Below are 22600 nucleotides of genomic sequence, written 5' to 3'. Positions count from 1 at the left end.
CTGTCATCACAATCTGCCTTATCCATCTCTATCTGCAGGGCTGCCCAACCTTGCTCCTGGAGATTACATTCCCATTGTCAGTCCCATTGGTTTTCACTCCAGCCTAAATTTGGTGGACCTGATTCTACTAATTAGCAGCTCAACTACATCTCTCGCTGTTGGATGACTTGTGGTTTGTTTGGGTTGGAATGAAAACAAACAGGACCAGGACAGTAGAGCTCCAGGGATAGGGCTGGGCAGCCCGGATCTAGTGCCAAAACCTTACACTGCCTGAGTGATTTTACTCTACAGCCAATATCTCAGATTGGGAGGCCGACAGCTGGACACCAGTAACAGACAGATGCTTCTGTAAACACAAACATACCCATGACAGATAGGCATGCGGGGAACTGACCTCTGGAATGTTGCTGTTGTCTTAGAAGCGGCGTGTTAAGCCTGGCTGTAGCAGGCTGTTGATGTATTTTATGGTTCTGGGAGAAAAACCTGCAGGTCCTGTGGAGACAAACCATAATACTTAAATGCTTTATATATGGCTGGTACTGTTGGGGTTTTGTTTGTGTGTGTTAATGAGAGTGTGTCGACCTACTTTGGCTGGTGCTGTTGAGAGTTGTTCATGTGTCTCAATAAGGGAGTACATAGACTTACTTCGGCTGGTGTTGATGGGCTTAGTTTCAGGAAGAGGTGTCGTATTTATGCCCTTGTTCTGCTGTTGGTCGCTGCGGTTCCAAGCAGGTTGTGGCTCCACACATCTCCTACTTTCCTCTCCTCCACGATCCCTACGTCCTTCTTCTCCACGCTCCCCACGTTCCACGCGGCGCCCGCATTCCTCTCCTCCACGGTCCCTGTGTTCCACTCCTCCACAATCCCTACGTTCTTCTCCTCCGCGCTCCCTACGTTCTTCTCCTCCGCGCTCCCTACGTTCTTCTCCTCCACGATCCCTACGTTCTACGCGGCGCCAACATTCCTCTCCTCCATGGTCCCTACGTTCCTCTCCTCCATGGTCCCTGTGTTCCCTGCGGCTCCCGCGCTGTTCCTTTTCGTTCCACGCCCCCCGGCGCCACCATCCTTGCTGTCCACTGTGGCCGTGATCCCTGCGGTTCCCACGCTCTTCCCTCCCAGAATCACGCCATTCCCAACCATTCCGTCGGTCTTGTCTATAGCCCTGGCGCTCAGAGCTGTTCACCTTGGCTTGGAGCTGCTGCTCCACCTTGGAACTCTCTTGCTGGGTCTGAACCTCCGCATCTTTATGGACCTGGCTGATGGTTTTGGGGCCCTGGCTAGTGTTGATAGGCGCGGTTTGTTCAGATGCAGGTGCTGTGTTTATGCCCTCGTCCTGCTGGCGGCCGCCATGGTTCCAAGTAGGTTGTGGCTCCCCACATCTCCTACGCTCTGCTCCTCCTCTACGTTCCGCACGGCCCCAACGCTCCTCTGCTTGATGGGCCTGCCGTTCCCCGTGGTTCCAGTATTGTTCTCTACCCCAGTTCTGAAGTTCTCTACGGTAGCCATGTTGGTCCAGGTTTTTTGTTTTGATCTGCTGCTGCACCTTGGATCTCTCCTGCTGGGTCTCAAGCTCTGCATCTTTATGGACCTGGCTGATGGTTTTGGGGCCCTGGTCAGCACTCCTTGGGGCCCAATTATTCTGGGGGTAGGGGGGGGGGCAAATGAGACATCTGTTATTTAATGTTCTGCAGGAAAATCCAGACAGTGGTACCACGGATGTGACATTTGAAAAGGGGAAAGAAATGGAGAATGTATGACAGTAAATGTAAGATTAGCCAGTTAGTACAAGTACACGTTTTTGCTGCACTTAACTGCATGAGTCATCAGAGTCCTCAACATGAATATGAGGCAAAGGAGGTAAGTTACCCAATACAGCGGGGCGGGCTAAACAGAAGTGTGGCTTTAGATAAGAGGGGTGGAACTGAGATTATTAGAGCTGTGGCTAAAGAAAAGATGGTCAGGGCATGGATGCTTAGGGGTGTGGCTAAACAGAACAGTGGTGAGGCTTGGATGTGAAGGGGGGTGTGAGTACCTGTCTCAGGTCCGTTATGTCTTGAAGCATGAAACGGATTCTGGCTGTCTTCTTGCCATTCTTCAAGATCTGCTCGATTTGATGGAAGTATTTATCCATATGGTACTGCAGAGAAGAGAGGAGAGGGACAGTCAGTGTGTGTGTGTGTGTGTGTGTGGATTTCATTTTTGAAAGAGATACAGCCTGCTCTGCAGTACCTTGGCTTGACCACAGTCCAGCTTGCTGCCAATGGTGGACAACAGACAGCACAGGCACTCGAGTGCCCCCTCCCCCTGGTTGTTCAGCAGAGTGCTAATGGACCGGTGCATGGAGAGCTCCTCAGCTATATCCAGCTTGAATAGCTCACCAAGGAACCTGACGTTCCCGAGCGCACGTCGGCGGGGGGCAGCGGTTTCGGCCTCGAGCTCCTCGTTTGGGCGCTCATTGGCCCGGTTGAACTCCACCCAGCAGCAATTCAGAATCGCCAACCGGAAGTTAAGTGTCACTTTTGGGGAGTCATTGATGGGAGCATTGAGCTGTGGGAGAAAGGACACCAGATTCATGTTTAGATCCAGATGATGATGGAAGTTATAGCAGTCGAACAAGGTTTTTCCAAGTCCATGTCCTTCAAACCTGAGTAAAGTACAGATTTTTAAAATTGAAATACTCTACACATTACTGAGCTTGTCTGTTGTATTGACACTCACCTTCATAAGGCACTGGCACATCTTTGCATAAGTGCTGGCAAATTTGGGCTCAAAGATGGCCTTCTCAAAAATCATGTCCACAACGCCCTGGAGTCGTTCCGTGGTATCAATTTGGAGCATGGGGACCTGACTGACCAGCTGCTCAAACTTCTCGGGTGTCAGCCTGTTGAGGATGCTGCACATACGCCGGAACAGCTCCTGGGTCACGGTCATCTCTGGGTCCTGCTCTGCCCGGTCTTTCTTAAAGGACGGCCTCCAGGCGTTTCCTACCTTGTGGGGCGTCACGTCAGTGCAGAATGAAATGCCGCTGATGTTTTCCGGCGGCTCACTACACTGGACCTGTAATGTTATAAAATATTGATTTTATATCCCCGGGGCAAGAACCTAACCCTGTAGCCCCAGCTCCCCCACATCAGTACTGCTGATCACATCTTTTGAGAAGTTTAAGTTATATGCCACCTAATTCAATCAGGGCTGAATTAGAACCTTAACAAGAAACTATGAACTAATCTAATGGTGGAAATGGGGTTCTGTGCTCACCATGGGGATCTCACAGGACTGACCGGGGTCCATGCTGCTGCAGTTAGCAGACCCCATGTCCTGTCCACTGCCCTCCTCCACACCTGCAGTTTGTTCGGAGTCAGGCGGTTCAGACTGAGCCTCCTCCACGACTGTGTGGTACTCAGATATCTCAGAGTCTCCCTCTTCTGATGCCTCATCATCTGCTTCATACCCAGACTCATCGTTATCTCCTGCTTTAGACTCAGATATTTCAGACTCATCGTCATCCACGACTGTGTGGTACTCAGATATCTCAGACTGAGTCTCCTCCAGGACTGGGTGGTACTCTGATATCTCAGACTGAGTCTCCTCCACGACTGTGTGGTACTCTGATATCTCAGAGTCTCCCTCTTCTGATGCCTCATCATCTGCTTCACACCCAGACTCATCGACATCTCCTGCTTCAGACTCAGATATCTCACAGTCATTGTCCTCCAGGACTGTGTGGTACTCTGATATCTCAGACTGAGTCTCCTCCACGACTGTGTGGTACTCAGATATCTCAGACTGAGTCTCCTCCAGGACTGGGTGGTACTCTGATATCTCAGACTGAGTCTCCTCCAGGACTGTGTGGTACTCTGATATCTCAGAGTCTCCCTCTTCTGATGCCTCATCATCTGCTTCACACCCAGACTCATCGACATCTCCTGCTTCAGACTCAGATATCTCACAGTCATTGTCCTCCAGGACTGGGTGGTACTCTGATATCTCAGACTGAGTCTCCTCCACGACTGTGTGGTACTCTGATATCTCAGACTGAGTCTCCTCCAGGACTGTGTGGTACTCTGATATCTCAGAGTCTCCCTCTTCTGATGCCTCATCATCTGCTTCACACCCAGACTCATCGACATCTCCTGCTTCAGACTCAGATATCTCACAGTCATTGTCCTCCAGGACTGTGTGGTACTCTGATATCTCAGACTGAGTCTCCTCCACGACTGTGTGGTACTCAGATATCTCAGACTGAGTCTCCTCCAGGACTGGGTGGTACTCTGATATCTCAGACTGAGTCTCCTCCAGGACTGTGTGGTACTCTGATATCTCAGAGTCTCCCTCTTCTGATGCCTCATCATCTGCTTCACACCCAGACTCATCGACATCTCCTGCTTCAGACTCAGATATCTCACAGTCATTGTCCTCCAGGACTGTGTGGTACTCTGATATCTCAGACTGAGTCTCCTCCACGACTGTGTGGTACTCAGATATCTCAGACTGAGTCTCCTCCAGGACTGGGTGGTACTCTGATATCTCAGACTGAGTCTCCTCCAGGACTGTGTGGTACTCTGATATCTCAGAGTCTCCCTCTTCTGATGCCTCATCATCTGCTTCACACCCAGACTCATCGACATCTCCTGCTTCAGACTCAGATATCTCACAGTCATTGTCCTCCAGGACTGGGTGGTACTCTGATATCTCAGATTGAGTCTCCTCCACGACTGTGTGGTACTCAGATATCTCAGACTGAGTCTCCTCCAGGACTGTGTGGTACTCTGATATCTCAGAGTCTCCCTCTTCTGATGCCTCATCATCTGCTTCACACCCAGACTCATCGACATCTCCTGCTTCAGACTCAGATATCTCACAGTCATCGTCCTCCAGGACTGTGTGGTACTCAGATATCTCAACATCACCCTCTTCCGCTGTTTCGTACTCAGATAGCGACTCTTCCGCTGTTTTGTACTCAGATACCTCAGACTCATTGTCATCCACGATTGTGTGGTCCTCCGATATCTCAACATCACCCTCTTCCGCTGTTTCGTACTCAGATAGCGACTCTTCCGCTGTTTTGTACTCAGATATCTCAGACTCATCGTCATCCACGATTGTGTGGTACTCCGATATCTCAACATCACCCTCTTTCGCTGTTTCGTACTCAGATACCTCAGACTCATCGTCATCCACGATTGTTTGGTAGTCAGATGTTTCAGAGTGAGATGGTTCATCCTTATGGAACCACTCAGACTCTTCGATGCCCGGTTTGTTGAGAATGCTGCGCATTCGGCTGAGCAGCTCAGCAGCGAACTTCTTCACTGCTTGCTTCCTCCTTGTGTCTTCACGCAATGACACCCAGGTGATGCCTTCCTCTAAAATTGCGGGACAAATATTTCATGAGTCAAAAAAGCCAAAAAAATAATACATAGAAAAATAAAATAAACACAGTACAGTACACCTCAAACACACGTCAACCTAAGGTTAAAACTGGTTTGTACAGCACCTGGTCTCCTTCTTTGAACATCCAGGATTTGCGGCGGTGTGGAGCCCAGATGTTGGCGCTTCAGGAGCTCATCCTGCAAAAATACGATAATAAATTTATAAAATGTAGATGTTGTTATTGTGGATTATTTTGTGATATTCTGTCTCTCGATGTTAAAATGTACTTATGATTAAAATTCTACACAGTTCCATTCTTTGTAAGTGGGCAAACCTACAAAATCAGCAAGGGATCAAATAATTATTGCTCCCACTGTAAGTAAAGCTTTAAGTGTGTTAGTTCCGTAGCTAGTTATTATAAAGCATGCATTCATACTTAGAGCAAAGATGGAAAGATATTTTGGTCTCACCGGGCAAGTATCGCAGGGCTGGTTGGTGTTGGTGATGGCATACTCGGAAGAGACAGGGATGGTGTTCCTGCTCTCCTCCCTCTTGGAATGGAGGTCCTGCTCCGACTTCATAATTTCCAGCTGGCTCTCCATCTCGGCATCCTTATGGACCAGGCTGATGGTTTCCGGCCCCTGTTCACCCCTCCTGGGGACCCAGTTATTCTGAAAGAGATAAGAGAAGGGACCTGGTACCCAATACTTCCATACTAACTTGCAATGGAAGAGATGACACAATGGTAGGAAATTATGAAACATAGGCAGAAAAGTAGAAAAGGTAGGTAGAAAACAGGGAAGAAGGGAGGAAAGGATTTCTAAACAACTATGAACTGAGGCCAGAACTGAAGTAACGGTGTGCTACCTGTCTCAGATCCATCACATCTTGTAAGATGAAGCGTAATCGGGATGTGGTCTTCTCCTCTTTTATGACCTGGTTCATCTTACAGAAGTACCCATCCATTTGGGGCTGCAGACACAGAAGACAGAAGTGAACTTGTATCCATTTTTGTGTGTGTATTGTCACGACTACCTAGCTCACAGTAGCAATGGCATAGGGGAGACCACACCGATTCAAAGTTCAAATCAGAATCATTTATTAAATCATATGCTTCCAAAAGATCAGTAAGTCTAGGCAAACAAAAATGTCGTGAAAGTCAGCAAAATGTAATGAAATGCAAAAAGAGAGGTGAGGGGAAAGATTAGAGAAAGGAGCTGCAGCCAGCCCTTGTAGCACAGAGCCAGAGCAGCAACGAGAGAGAGAGAGAGAGAGAGAGAGAGAGAGAGCTGCCATGGAGGAACTGGTTTTAAACTCCCCAATCATTAGCCACAATGGCTAGCCAGCACAGCTCCCCCTGCAGACCGGTAGGGAGAGACTCCGAAATGTATTGTGTGAAGCCAGGTAGAGTGAGGCGGACCCAGCATGACAGTATACAATAAGTGTTTAAGCATGACAGATATAGCCATGCAGTATGATACCTTGATGTCCTCGTAGTCCAAGATTGAGCCAGTGGTTGCAAGTAGGCCGCAAATACACTCCAATGCCTCCTCACTCTGGCTGTCCAGAAACGTGCCGATGTACGCATGAATGACGACTTCCCTCACCATGCCAAGCTTGAAGAGTTCCCCAAGGAACGTCATGCTACCCACTGCCCGCCGGCGGTGGGCGGTGACCTTGGCCTCAAGCTCTATCAAATCAAGTCTCCCTTTAGCCTGGGCACGAGGTGTGGTGGGTGAGGAGGTTGAGAACAGAGAGAGAGAAGGCAACATCAGAACAGCACACAAAACAGACATGATGAGCAAACTACCATCTCTGCCTATCAAGAAAGATATGAGTGTGAACGTTCACCCTACAGTGGATTTTCTGAACTTATTGGGCAATTAGAGCACTTAGGACAAAATTATCGGCTTCTTCACAGGCAATACTCTTACCAGTCCATCCATCCCCATAACAAAATAAACAAGCCATGGATCCAAACTAATTTAGTCCATGTACACATTCCTGCCTGTGGTTACCATGCTAGTGGCTTTTAGGTCCTGCCATTCCTTCTGCAGGATCCGGCCATTGACCTTCCAAAATTCCTTCCGGCAGAGATGCAGCATCAGCAACCGGAAGTTCAGTTGGAATGTGGGATTAAGGCAGGGGACAGTGACCTGAGGGAGAAATTAAAAGATCGGATTCCATAACCCGCAGAGGACACTCACTAATAAAGTGACAGTGGAGGTACATTTTTGTACCCAAATGTACCCTGAAAGTACAGTAATATTCTCTTTGGGTACAAATGAGTATGTTTTCCAAGTAAAAATGGTACAAATTAATATTTTATATATACGGTACCGCCACAGTGACAAGCATTTGTGGCATTTAGGCAATTTCTGTACCTTTATTTCTAAGATAAGACAAGATACACTGTATTGAACCATGTACAGTGTCCTCTGCATTTGATAGATCTTAGCTACTTAGAAGCCTGGGAACCAACTCCAGTTCTGAAGCCAATGCTTTAGTCAAGGGCAATCAATGGCAGGAGTAAACATTTAAAAGTCAAGTGTTCCAGACTTATCCATTAGAATAGGCAACCTCTAAAGCATATACCGTAGCATGGACATAGCATACTCACTTCCTTAAGGCTGTGACACAGCAAAGCACAGGTGCTGGCGAATTTGAGCTCACAAATGGCTTTCTCAAAGATCATACTAGCAACACCCTCAAGCTGAGCCTCTGTATTAATTGAGAGCTCAGTGACTTGCTTCATGAGCCGCTCAAACTTTTGGATGGTCAGCTTGTTGAGAATGCTGCGCATTGAGCTGAACAGCTCCTCGGTCACGGTCTCCTCCGGGGCCTGTTCCCCTCCAGTCTTCTTCACCACTGGCTTCCATGCAGCCTCTGCCTTGTGAAGGTTGACGTCTTCATGGAATGACACCCAGCTGATGCCTTCCTCTGAAATTGCGGGACAAATATTTCATGAGTCAAAAGCAAAAAAAAAAATACACAGAAAAATGTAATAAACGCACCTACATTATACCTAAACACACGTAAATCTAAAGTTAAAACTGGTTTGTACAGCACCCGGTCTCCTTCTTTGAACATCCAGGATTTGCGGCGGTGTGGAGCCCAGATGTTGGTGCTTCAGGAGCTCATCCTGGTTATACGAGTTTCGGTCATATAAACAGTTGGTGACCTTGCTGCAGCAGACCTTGATCCAATCTTGGGCGGCCATCTCAGAAGGCTGGAATGGGGTACAGAAGAAAACCCAAAAACTGCTTATTACTCCTGTTCAAGCCTATTTACTATCTGTGAATTAGTAGCTCAATTATTTCATGCTTTGCCTCAAAACCAGGGGAAGGGGAAGACATTTTTACGAAATTTATCCAAAAAGCAAGATATAGGCTAAATATAGTTTAAAAGTGTATCAGAATGATGGTACATTGTGGTTTCGATTTAGACGTGCTCTAGACTGATCAGGAGGGCTTAATTGATCAAATTAGCTATGTATATCATTAGCAAAAATTAAATAAGCATTAATGAATTTTTTGAAGTCCACACATGCATTATTCTATCTTTTCTAAAGTTTTAAATGTGTTATTTCCATAGTTTGCTATGCAGCTACCTCAAGCCAGCCCTGGGATTTGCTATCAATGTCATTCCTTTCTGGTTTTATAACAATCATTTGGCCAAACTATTGGCTTAGTTACACCGGTTCATTCAAATTAAGACAAAAACTAAAAAAATGTAAGTGCGACAAATGTTAAAGTAAAATCCAAAACAGAATCCGAAAATCCGAAAATCCAAAACAGAAAAAGATACTGGGCAGCCCATCAAGATTGTGTCTAAAGTAGACTTATTGGGCCTCATGCAAAGGACATTTTCGTATTCTCAGTTTTTCGTATAAAGGGTTCATACGAATGTGCCTGTTACATCCCTAAGCAATTATGTATTCTTGCTGTGCTGTCATTTTGTCTTTCTGTGTTTTCAGACAGTCCAGCAGGAGGCTTAATTGCTGTTTGAGCCTGATTGGGGGGGCCGGCCCTATAAAAGGTGCCGGCTTTCGTCACTCCAGGTGGTTGGCTCACTTTGGGGGGGGGAACTTCGTTTCTGGTTCGTGGCTTCGTCGCAGCTGACACGACACGACACGACACGCCACGCTTCGCGCTCGCCCACGTTCTCCTGCCTCTCTCAGAGTGAGAGGCTCGGAGCCAGGCCTGGAAAATTGGGTGGCTTCGTTGCGGCCTTCTGGCTTCTTTTGATCTTTCGTTTTGAATACTTATACTTTTTTGTAATTATAATAAATTAATTATTTGTTTAAAGTTATCCTCCGTTGTCTGCCGTTTTCTTGCCCTTGCTTTATTTAGTAATTTGTTATAGTTTCCTGTCCCTAGCAGGGAACATAACAGTGCCACATCAGATTAAAAAGAAGAAGACGTCAGAAAACTGTCCTAAATTATGATGGCCAATGGGATTAACAAGAACACGGTTAGGGTCATGGCTACCTGATTTTGTTGCTACCTGACTGGGTAGACTGCAGGTCTTTGATTTTTTGGCAAAACATAATATGACAGACCGTTGATCTTATTCGCCCTGAACAGTCCACTAAAATACGTTATTGAAAACATTTGAGGCGAGAAATAAGTAATGCAGTTGCTGAATCCTAATTGTATTTGATCTGCAACGCCTAGTTTGAAAGTCTGATTGAGAGTTTGACCCGAGGTTCTGCATTGCAAGTCTCTCCATAGGAGATTAATGGGAATGCGTTTACATAATTCATCAGACAGGTCGGCACCACTCGTGAATGTTGTTCCTACCTACGAAAAAAATCAAATACTAGAACACTGGTAAATGCGGAAATCGCTCAAACAAGCGATTTAATAAAGACATCAGTTAGTGAGTGGTTCTTGCATGAGCCCCAATATAAAAGTCTTTTCTGAATTCCCCACAAGAATAATTGTTAATCACCATAACATTTAACTAATGAAATGTTAATATCATGTACATTGCTATAAAATGTGGCCTGCATAAAATCATAGTAACTACCAATAACCTGCATTTCGACCACTCAAACACTATATTGAGATTATATATTATTGACATAAGCCAACATGGGGAAACGTACCTTTTATATTCAAAAACGATGCACGCGAACGAAAGTCTTTTAACTTCAAATGAAGGTATTAAGTGAAATGAACTGATATATGTATATATATATATAGTATATATAGATTATTGCGTCATAGGGGGACACACGGCAATCGCTCTGTACTGCTGTGTCACGCGACTGACAGCGTTCTACGTTGTCGTGGCAATCTGTGATGCCTCCAACGCCGGCTGTAATGTTCTGCATATTCACATCGTGGTTTACACAATCATACATTTTATCGTCGGTTGGACACAGCTGTCAGATAGCATGTATGCTCAACCCGTTCCCTTGCCCTGCAAAAAAAAATATTGACCAATTGTATTCACAACAGTAGTAGTAGCTACAATCCTAGTAGCAGATAGCTTGTAGCATATACTTTTCCGTCAGTCTGGACGAACCCACATTTTTATCCCTCGTCGTTTACGTTGTGAATCAAAAAGTCATAGTCTTCTGTGAAAAACGAAGCGCAACTTCATAAAGCGACTGTCTTTTTGCAGCATTCAAGTGTGATTAAGTCCAAATCATGTGTGTTACGGCCTAGTTGGTTAACCGACCGCGACATTGTGAGTCAGTGAGCACCTGCATGATCCCGTGTTCTTGAATAGGCGATGGATCGTTCTTAAGCATGTGACAATTTCCTTGACAATGTCACTCACTAACGGTAAAACATATTTTCTGCACACAGCATCATTTTTCGGTAAGACCATGCAATTTTGCAACTCGGTAATCAAGCAGAGGTTTCATTTATGGCTATGATAATTCAGTGACGATCTAGCTAGCAAATTAGCTACAATGCCGAGCAGAAGTTTTCATCGTTAATTATTCCTTTTAAGCATACACATTATCATATTCAATTCAGGTTACATATGGGTCACCGGGCACTTCTAGCACAAATGAACAGTTTATCAGTTTGAAAATATTCAGGCACATTTGATCATACTTTAATATTTGATTAATGCTTTCTTCTAAGTGAGTAAGTGTGCTTTTCAGTCTGACGCATTCTTTTGCTTCTTCTTCTACAGTTAACACTGTGGTTTCTTGCGTTTCCATCAGCTCATCCGTAATTAGTGATATAGGTTAATTGGATTTACATGTTGATTACATGAGTAATAGGCAGCATACATATTGATCACATAAGTAATAGGCAGCATACATATTGATCACATAAGTAATAGGCAGTATACATTTTGATTACATGAGTAATAGGCCTGAGGCTTCGAGAGTTTTGGAGGAACCAGCTTGCTGAACTCTGATAGTTCGACGGTTTTAATCTGATTTGATTTGTGATTGATTTGTGATTAATCTGATTTGATTTGTGATTGATCTGTCATAACACATGGGTAGATCATTTTGTTCTTGTGAATTTTCCTCCAAAAAAAAAAAATGCACCAGCTAACGCAAAATACTGTAGTCATCCAATTCAGAACAAGCTGAATGAGATCTGTAGAAAACAGATTCAAGACAAAATTCTCCCCCAAATGCAGGGATGCCAAGTGGTTTTCCCTACTGGCTGATGAGACGGCTGATACTAGTAATGTTGAGCAAGTGGGCCTTGTAGTTCAGTATGGGGACTGCTCTGCAGCTACTGTTCTGTTCTGGCAGCTACTCAGAGCAAGAAGATTTTTGGGGATTTTTTCTACCGCTGACACTACAGGCGAGACCTTAACCCAACTTTTGTGAATAATGCCGACTTTTACTGCACGTTTCTCTGGGCTATATTGTAGCCTATTATTTAGCTGGCTGTTGTTTTTCATGCCTGTTGGCTGGTATTTGAAATGCTTGTGGTAGGCTCATCAGAGTTTTATGGTGATGTTGTATGGGGTTTTATCCTCTCTCTCTCAAATTCAAAATTTAAAATTCAAATAGCTTTATTGGCAAGACAAAATTTGCATTTGTTTTGCGAAAGCATGGCAAGGAACATGTTAAACAGAGGAAAATAACACAGTAACATATAAAACAGGATAATAGTGTTGTTTTGGGACTTGATTTCAGATGCATCCAGAATTTGAGTGACCTTTTTTGTATGTTTATAATCAATGGGAATCATCCTAATTCAGCCCTGCATGCATTGTTTGGTTGGATGTTTAAAATTGTTCTGCAGAATTCTGCATGTAGAATTGGATACTTCCTTCTCCCATCTAATGTAGTCGTGTTGACTGAGTGGACCCCATACTTCACTTCCACACAAAGCAATTGACAGGATTCTGATTTGAATGTCAATCTGGAAGATTGCATTTTTTCTGATTGCATAGAAGGCTCTGCAGGCCTTTTCTTTCGGTGAATTCACTGCCAGACCAAAGTGAGGCACTAATTTTCAGACCCAGGTAATTATAGAACAGGGTGTGTTTCCTAGACTGAACATGTTTGCTTTCCTGAGATCTTGCCTTTTTTTGGAAGATCAATATTTTAGATTTTTTATGGTTTACTGTCAGGGCCCAGTTCTGGCAGTACTGCTCTAGCAGGTCCAGATACTGCTGTAGCCCCTGTTCAGTGGGCGACAGCAGCACCAGGTCATCTGCATAGAGGAGGAATTTAACTTCCATCTTGTTTAGTGTTAGGCCAGGGGCTGTAGATTATTCCAATAACACCGCTAACTCATTTATATAGATATTAAATAGAGTAGGGGGCAAGTTGCATCCCTGCCTAACACCTCGCCCTTGAGTGAAAAGATCAGTCCTTTTATTGCCACATTTGTTGCTCAAAATGTTCAATTATTGCCGTGTTTTTTGGCTGTAGCCTAATACTAGTAGCCGGGAAAAGCATTTGGAGTATTATTCTTCTTCTTCTTCTTCTTCTTCTTCTTCTCATTATTATTATTATTATTATTATTATTATTATTATTATTACATACAGCATCTGGAGAGCAGGGCTGGTGTAAAACAGCTGGCAGATCGGCCACTCTGACCTCAGTGGCACAATGCTGCCCCCTGCAGGAAGTGATGTCACTGAAAAACATGAAACGATTTCACTGTATATTTTTCAGAAGTTAAAGAGTTTTTAAAGATGTTCCTTGATGAATAAATATAGACAGGGGAGAGCAGAGATTTGGGATTCATTTAAAGAATTTCATTTTTAATAGCAGTGGAGGAAAGTGAAACTAAACTACAGATTTAGCAGAAGCCATTACTGAGCTCAGAACAGACGGAGGCAGAATGGCGTCTGGATCTTCTCTCCTGGAAGAGGAGCTCTCCTGTCCTGTGTGCACTGAAATCTTCAGGGATCCTGTTCTCCTGAGTTGCTGTCACAGCTTCTGTAAGGCCTGTCTGCAGCAGTACTGGGATCAGAAGGGATCTCAGGAGTGTCCAGTTTGCAGGAGAAGATCTTCAAAGGAACATCCTCCCTTTAGCCTGTCTCTGAGGAATACGTGTGAGGCGTTCTTAAAGGAGAGAAGTCAGAGAGCCAAAGCAGGATCTGAAGTGCTCTGCAGTCTGCACAGTGAGAAACTCAAACTCTTCTGTTTGGAGGATCAAACACCCGTCTGCCTTGTCTGTCAAACTTCAAGAAAACATAGAAGTCATACAATGCTACCAGTCCAGGAGGCTTCAGAAGATTATAAGGTAGATGCTTGAGAACAGAATTGAAATGTTTATCTTTTTATTGACTTAATTAATATTATTCCGATGTTTAAAAAGTTTATGTTTACTTTTTATGTTCACCTGTTATAACGGTATGCAAAAATCTGGGAACTCCTGGTTTAAATGTCTGCGAGAATGAATCTCTGTGATTCAATGCAAACCTGAACTGTGAATGGTTGTTTAAACATGAGGCCTTTCTGCAAAATTTAAACAAGATTGCTTTTTATTTTCATGATCTACTTCTTATGCTTCAATGAGTCAGTTGAGTATAATTCCAGGGCTGAACTTTTTATTTGGAAGTGACTCCATGACTTATAAAGTATCTAACTGTAGTGGCTGTTCTGTCTGGTGTTAACAACCATGAACCTCTGAACAGTTGTCCAAAGATTTTGGGATGAAGATGGTTAATTTCCACCAAGAAGGAGAAGGCTACAAAAAACTCAATGCTATTTCAGAAATATTATTAGAAAATGGAAGATAAATGGAACAGTTAAAGTCAAGGCAAGGTCTGGAAGACCAAGGAATATTTCAAATAGAATGGCCAGAGACCTGGTTAGAAATGTTCAGAAGAACCCCCATATTATTGCAAAAGAGCTGCAAAAAAGAGCCTCTTAGAGCAAACGCAGGTCAAGCTGTTTACCATTTACCATCACACACACACACACACACACACACACATCACACACACACACATCACACACATCACACACATCACACACAAACCATAATGCAACAATTTCCACCTGCAAATGTTGATTAAATAATCGAAAGGAAGTCTGAAGTTGGCTGCATTTGGTCTGACTGACAAATGAAGCCGGTTTGGGTAGAACCTGTCACAGCACGTACATCATACCTCACACAACGTACTTTAAACAACAAAGACCTACATGGCAGAGTTGCCAGAAAGAAAAGCCTGAAGCCTTCTGGCACAATGTGCTTTTTGGCCAGCACCAAAGAAGGTATGTTTGGAGAAAAAAGGGTGAAGCCTTTGTAGAGGAGAACACCTTGCCAACTGTGAAGCATGGAGGTGGATCCTTTATGCTTTGGGGTTGTGTGGCAGCTGGGGGCACAGGAAATATTGTATGAGTGGAAGGAAGAATGGATTCCACCAAATATCAAAACATTTGAGAGGCTAATGTTCAAAGGTCAGTCCAGACATTGAAGTTGAAGAGAGGTTGGGTATTCCAGCAAGACAATGATTCAAAGCATATTTCAAAATCAACCATGAAGGACCTCCATGAAAGAGAGATGAAGGTTTTGGAATGGCCACCACAGTCCCCAGACTGTGGAGAGATCTCAAACATGCTGTACATGCAAGGAGGCCGAAGAATATTTCTGAGCTAGAGGTGTTCTGCCAGGAATAATGGGGAAAAATTCCAAAAGCGAGAATTAAAGACGCTTAGCTGGCTACAAGAAGCCTTTTCAGGCTGTTCCAGTTTCCCGAGGAGGAGTTATGAAGTACTAACTGACAGGGTTCCCAAACTGTGCACAGGGCCTTTTTCCTTTTTTTATTATTTTGCTATGTTTATGTTTAATGTTGTACCATTTAGAGGTCTGGGTTGCTTCTGTTAACTTAGATATTAATTATAAAAAGGATTTTGCCAGGGGGGATCAAAACGTATGTACCTGACATGTCCTGTCATAGAGGCAGGGCACTGATATGTGTCTCAGTGAGCACACTGTTTTTACTCAAGCTGTGACCTGAGTCTCCATTCTGGCTCCCCTCTGTCTGAGTAGGGGCTCTTGTGCTGTCTGTGTAGGTATTGAAGTTTACTGTGGGTCTGGTTCCTCAGTAAAGTGTGGACTCTGTCATTTCTTTCCAGGAGAAACTCAGGACTGCACTAGCTCCACTGCAGAAGAAGCTAAAAGCCTTCAATGCAGTGAAACTAATATGTGATCAAACAGCAGAGCACATCAAGGTACTGTACTAAGGCCTTTAAATCACAGTGTTGAAAATGCAGCACTGGATTGTGCTGAAATGATGGTGAATGATGTTTATTCCAGGGCCAGGCCCAGCACACAGAGAGACAGATAAAGATGGAGTTTGAGAAACTTCAGCAGTTCCTAGAAGATGAAGAGGCAGCCAGGATCACTGCACTGAGGGAGGAAGAGGAGCAGAAGAGTCAGATGATGAAGAAGAAGATTGAGAAGATGACAGAAGAGATATCATCCCTTTCAGAACAAATCAGAGCCATAGAACAGGAGCTGGGAGCTGAAGACGTCTCATTCCTGCAGGTAAGACCTGTTCACTCTGTGTCTGTAGGACTCTATGCAAACTGCTGTTAATGCTCACACACATTAATTTATACAATATACTATTCTCATTAGCCCCCTTTCATGACAACTTGCAAATATAATCAAATATCTTCAAAGTTTTATCAATGATGTGAATTATAGTATCCTTTTATCATCAACCTGCAACACCCACACTCTGTACACATGTATAACCATGTTAAAGCAGCTCATCACACACACTCTGTACACATGTATAACCATGTTAAAGCAGCTCATCACACACACTCTGTACACATGTATAACCATGTTAAAGCAGCTCATCACACACACTCTGTACACATGTATAACCATGTTAAAGCAGCTCATCACACACACTCTGTACACATGTATAACCATGTTAAAGCAGCTCATCACACACACTCTGTACACATGTATAACCATGTTAAAGCAGCTCATCACACACACTCTGTACACATGTATAACCATGTTAAAGCAGCTCATTTATTGTTCAATGTCATTGTCGGGGAAGCGAGGATTAAGTATAATGAGAATCCAGAGGTTCCAACAAACAATATCATTGTTAAGATGTTCAGCACTCTGAATACTGAACACAAGTGGTATAGTGTGCTAGAACCCTCACTTAACCTACATATAAAATATATTGTATGTGATTTAAAAAATATGATTATTATTAAGAATGACAAATATCAATGAAAAGGAAGGAATTGTTAAATCTGGGCAGTCGCAATCTCCATGTTCCATATAATAAAACCAAATGAAACCACGTTGGTTTCCTCTTTAATATGGAGCTGCATCTAGCAATGTAGATTTCAACTGTCCAGTGTCAACAGTCATGCTGAATATAGACACTCAGTGAATGATTTGAATTGAATGTTACACATTGCATTCAAAAGGATATTCTGGCAGGGCCCTGCCCTGGTTTTGGTGTCTCTTCAGAGACTGCAGGAGGTCAGCAGGTCAGGCCCAAAGACTGCAGGCCTGGATTAGGGTATCAGTGTGGCTCTGATGTCAGAGGACATCAGCATTCTTACAAGCAATCTAATATTGATAATATTGCCCCATCCAAATACCCTGTTCCTCTCTCTAAGGCCTGAAACTGAACACAACATATCTTACATCATATCTAAAGCATGTTCAGTAGTCTACAATCAGATATGTGGTTTCTAACACAGTATTAATGGACTGAGTATGGACTATAGTGAGAATAATTCACTTTCCTTATTTCAGAGCTACAAGGACACACAAATCAGGTAAGCAAACTCCATCCTCTCTCATCAGGTTAAATATGAAAAGTAGTTTATTTGCTCTGTTGTATTCTATCAGTGAGGTACTGTGGAGTGTGTTTAAAATGCCTCTCTCTGTAATAATTACTACAGCTTAGTAATGACTACATATGATTGGAATTTTTTGAAATATTAAAGTAATTAAATGAATATTTCGCTCTAATAAAATTACCCCCCATGCTCCTGTGAGTGTGTGTTTCTCAGTGGGGCTGTGAGTGTGTGTCTCTCAGTGGGGCTGTGAGTGTGTGTCTCTCAGTGGGGCTGTGAGTGTGTGTCTCTCAGTGGGGCTGTGTGGCAGAACACTGGGAGGGATGGAGCCATTTTCTTACAGAATGAAGATCTGATGTTGCTGCTGATAATCTTCTATGGTAATGAAGCCACGCCCACAGCACAAGTGACTCCTGAATATTATTGCAGAGCCCAGTGCACACTGGGAGATCCAGAGAAGGTCTCAGGAGCGCTGATTCATGTGGCCAAGCATCTGGGCAATCTGAAGTACAGAGCGTGGGAGAAGATGCTGGGGACTGTTCAATACAGTGAGTACTGGGGGCAGGGAGCTCCACATTGCCACTGTACAGGGGGAATCTTCAGCATCCTTTCCACAAGCTGATGAAGCCAGTCAGAGTCATATTGGTCCTGTCTGTGTAAGAGCCCTGGAGTGAAGAGACTGAGCACCAGTCCTTAATCTCACTGATGCTCATAATAAAATTCTGCTTTAAGAGTGATACTGTATTTAAGGGTAAGGACAGGAGCTACACAAACACTGACAGGCTTTGCTCCCTCTTACAGGGATTATACAATGTGTGACTTTTGAAATATTATCTTTTAGTTGTGGTGCATCTCTCACACATGTATCTGAGACTATAATGTTGTTCTTGTGAAACCCAGTTTATATCATTAGGAGCCCATTGTGTCTCACGGTTTCCCTTTGTGCAGATCAGTGCTGACGTCTCATTCTCTGTCCCTTCAGCTCCTGTGACTCTGGACCCAAACACAGCACATCCACTCCTCTCACTGTCTGAGGATCTGACCAGTGTGAGATACAGTAATGAGAGACAGCAGGTTCCTGGTAATCCAGAGAGATTTGATGGGTGGTGCTGGGTGCTGGGCTCTGAGGGATTCAGCTCAGGGAGACACTGCTGGGATGTAGAAGTTGGGGGTGGGGGCTGGGAGGTGGGCGTGGCTAAAGAGTCCTTCAGCAGGAAAGGGGATGTGGATCCAAGCCCAGCAGTAGGAGTGTGGGGTATTGAGCAGTATAGAAGGGAATACAGAGCCCTGACCTCCCCACCTACACGCCTCACTGTGCAGAGCAAACTCCAGAGGGTCAGAGTGCAGCTGGACTGGGACAGGGGGGAGGTGTCATTCTCTGACCCCCGTAACAACACTCCTCTCTACACTTTTAAACACTCCTTCACTGAGAGACTGTTTCCATTCTTTAGTACTCTGGGAACTGTGCAGATCTGTCCACTGAATGTATCTGTGAGTATAAAATAGCACTGAGGGATTGTGGGTAAACATCAGCTGAAATAACAGGGCTGTATTTAGTCACTTCTGAGCAGGTTCATAAAAATATTAGCAAAATTCTCTATTATTTCAAAAGTAAATGAAAACATTCCATAGTGTTTCATGAGATTTTATTTTTTGGTATAATCTCACAATGTTAATGCTGAGTAATTCCTGTGTTAAAAGGTGGTATTGTAAGTACACTAGTACACTGGTGTGTGTGTGTGTCTGTGTGTGTGTGTGTGTGTGTGTATCTCTGTGTGTTTGTGTGTGTGTGTGTGTGTGCGTGTGTGCGTCTGTGTGTGTGTGAGTGTGTGTGTGTGTGTGTGTCTGAGTGTGTGTGTGTGTGTCTCTGTGTGTGAGTGTGTGTGTTTGAGTGTGAGTGTGTGTGTTTGTGTGTGTGTAATGAGTTGAGTGTAATAAACACACCAGTGGAGTGCTGCTCTTTTCCTGACCCGTCACCAGTGTGTCTCCCAGGTGTGTGATGACCGTATGAGATCATGTGTTTATAGCATAGAACACAACCAGACCGTATGAGATCATGTGTTTATAGCATAAAACACAACCAGACCGTATGAGATCATGTGTTTATAGCATAGAACACAACCAGACCGTATGAGATCATGTGTTTACAGCAAAGAACACAACCAGACCGAATGAGATCCTGTGTTTACGGCATAGAACACAACCAGCCCGTATGAGATCATGTGTTTACTGCATAGAAAAGGGAGTTTGGCCCTTTGTGCCTTGCCTGGCGTCAACATGCGGTTGGGGGTCGGGGCGAGTCTTGTGTCAGCGGATCAGGTGGGTTTCGGGAACTAATGTGCTGTGTCCAGGTGGCAGAATACAAAATAAATTTAATTTAATTTAATTCAAAATCGAAAACTGAAATTTCTCATTCACTAAGTATTCAGACCCTTTATCCTTGAGAGTCGTGGCTGTCATATTTACCAGGGGTGTTTGCACAAAGTATTAAACCAGGGGTACCAATAATTGGGGAACCTGTTTTTTGGGAAAATAAATTTTTGATTTGAAAATTCTAAGACTTTGGTTGATTTCATTGAATCATTAATAATGCGCACCACTTCAGGTATGTTGGAAAATAAAGCTTATGTCAATAACTATTCATTTTTAGTTTACAGCACGGGTGCCAATAATTCTGGAGGCCACTGTATGTCTGAGCATTTGCATTTTAATCAGTGTATGTGGGGACATGTTTGTGTGAGTGAGTGTGTACGTGTGGGTGTGTGCAAACAGTTCCTGTTGAGCGATTTTAAATGAACATTACAATTAGTGCGTCACCAGCACCTTTTTAATACAAATGGATGCAATAATTCCAGCTAGCCGATACGTTGCTTAACTTACCTGTGATTTATTTCTCGACGTCTAGCTACCTTTTCAAACGGTTAGCTATCGTTAGCTAACGTTCGTGGCGAACAGAAGAAAGTTTGAATATGTTGCCAAACTTTAGCTAACTTGATTAGCGCGTAAGGAGGATGAGTGAAGCAGACTGGTCATTACGGTCAGACCCAGTGGCACCGGCAGCCGTAATCCTGTACGTACCATGCGTACATAAAAATAAAAAATAAAAGATTCTACTTTTTTCTCTTTTTTTTTACAGTCTATCTTGAAAATAAAATTGTGACAACAGCAGATCCTGTCTTTGGAATCTCTGATTCAAAGCAAACCTGAACTGTGAATGGTTGGTTAAACATGCCTTTCTGCAAAATTTAAACACGATTGCTTTTTATTTTCATGATTTACTTCTTATGCTTCCATGAATCAGTTGAGTATAATTCCAGGGCTGAACTTTTTATTTGGAAGTAACTCCATGACTTATAAAGTATCCAACTTTGTGGCTGTTCTGTCTGGTGTTAACCATGAACCTCTGAACAGTTGTCCAAAGATTTTGGGATGAAGATGGTTAATTTCCACCAAGAAGGAGAAGGCTTCAGACTCAACCTGTAAGGTGGCGAGCAGGGCGGAGAGCCAGGGGCCTCCAATGCTAGAACCCTTCTAGACTAACACGCGAGCGTGTTCCTCACTACGACCCAGTAGCCAAAGATAGGAGCACACAGCCACGGGAAGGACTTCTCCCGGAAAAGAAATTAACACAAATCTTATAAAGGGGAAACAGAAATAGCCCAAAAACGGTTATGGGAAACAGAAAACAACCCTTAACAAACAGGGCGAACCAATAACTCAGGATATGTGCCAATAGCTGGGCACAAATGGTCACAGACCGAGAAACAAAAATAAAATACAACCCGGCGAGAAAAAAAAGCCAGGCACGAAAATAAAAACCTCGAGACGCAGCTCGGGACAAAACGCAAACCAAAATACATGTACCGGGGACACCGTCCCTCTACCGCCGACTCACACGAGTCCAAAGAAAAACAAAACCCTTGAGGAAGGCGACAGCACATGCATACTCTCAGCTGAACGCCTTCCTTACCTTTTCTCATAAATTATTTTAGCGAATAATACACCAGCACCGAACCTGGCTCGTATTAGTGCAGAGTCTACCAGGTGCTTTACAGGCTGTGTCAATGGCATACGGTTGAACACAAAAGATAGTGCCCGCTGTGAGACGGGTGCGTGGGGGTTGGACCCAAAATGCACGACTCAGAAACAATAGTTATATAAAGACCCCTCAGGGCTTTATTCGGGACGAATCCCAGGAGCGTACTCAAAACAAGCAAAGTCCATACACGTAGATCCAGCCAAACAAATAGTAAACAAACAAGAAGCACGGTGCCGAGGGAAGAGGCAAGCTCGTAGTCGGTAGACGTGCAGGGAGGTCCGGTAGCAGGAGAGCTGTCAGCGGGGCAGATGAACAGGCGGACGGCAGGCAGAGGCGTAGTCGTGGGCAAAGCGGGAGTCGAAACCATGAAACAATCAGCGAAGCAAAAGTACAAAACGGTAGGCGAGGACGTGGTCAAAAACAAACAGTGGTCAACAAAACAGAAATCAATAAATAATGGTCGGTAACAGGCTTGGATCGTAACGTGATATCAAATATTAAGTAATGCTCAAGAGTTGCGTAGTAAACTAGAGGCAGACAATTTCGCAGTGAACAGTTGCGCGACTGGGCTATAAATGCGGGTGTAGACAATTAGTTAGAGCGTAGCAAGGAAATGGAAAACAGGTGCGATGGATGACAAGTTTAACAAGGAGATCAGTAATCATTAGTAATAAACCTATCCTGCCCTAGCATTAGTAAATTAGTAAATGACATGCACGAGAAACGTAAGGTAACATGAACACATGATTAGTTTGTTAGTTTCTACCCAATCCTGATCTAGCGTTAGTGTTTTAGTAAATAGACAAATGGAAACAATTAGGGAGTGAATGACAGAAAGAGAGAGAGAAAAGGCGGAACGCAAGGTTTGCGGAAAGACATGTAAAAGTGTATGCATAAACAACGACCAGTTAACGTAACAATAAACATAAATCAAAACATAACACAAAGCGAAACT

The 22600-nt window shown here is 43.9% G+C and overlaps 2 protein-coding genes across 2 annotated transcripts in view; one reads left to right on the top strand and one right to left on the bottom strand.

Moving 5' to 3' along the window:
• Nucleotides 1-945: 945 nt before the first annotated feature.
• The window catches only part of LOC133133593 (eukaryotic translation initiation factor 4 gamma 1-like), a 34863-nt gene continuing 13208 nt past the window's right edge, over nt 946-22600 (bottom strand). The window contains exons 2-4 of the mRNA XM_061249694.1: nt 2033-2137; nt 1138-1639; nt 946-1091 (exon numbers count right to left, since the gene is read on the bottom strand). Of these exons, the coding sequence (XP_061105678.1) occupies nt 946-1091; nt 1138-1639; nt 2033-2137 (753 nt within the window). The remainder of the gene's footprint in view (nt 1092-1137; nt 1640-2032; nt 2138-22600) is intronic.
• Nucleotides 13588-19112, top strand: LOC133132094 (E3 ubiquitin-protein ligase TRIM35-like). Its single transcript, XM_061247252.1, has 6 exons — nt 13588-14061; nt 15903-15998; nt 16084-16314; nt 17591-17613; nt 18036-18154; nt 18589-19112. The coding sequence occupies exons 1-6, from the start codon at nt 13657-13659 to the stop codon at nt 19110-19112; spliced, it is 1398 nt and encodes a 465-aa protein (XP_061103236.1). The 5' UTR covers nt 13588-13656.

Source organism: Conger conger, chromosome 7 (assembly GCF_963514075.1).
Source record: "Conger conger chromosome 7, fConCon1.1, whole genome shotgun sequence".
Taxonomy (NCBI): domain Eukaryota; kingdom Metazoa; phylum Chordata; class Actinopteri; order Anguilliformes; family Congridae; genus Conger; species Conger conger.
Note: the sequence above shows the minus strand (reverse complement) of the source record. Positions and strands in the feature narration are given on the sequence as shown.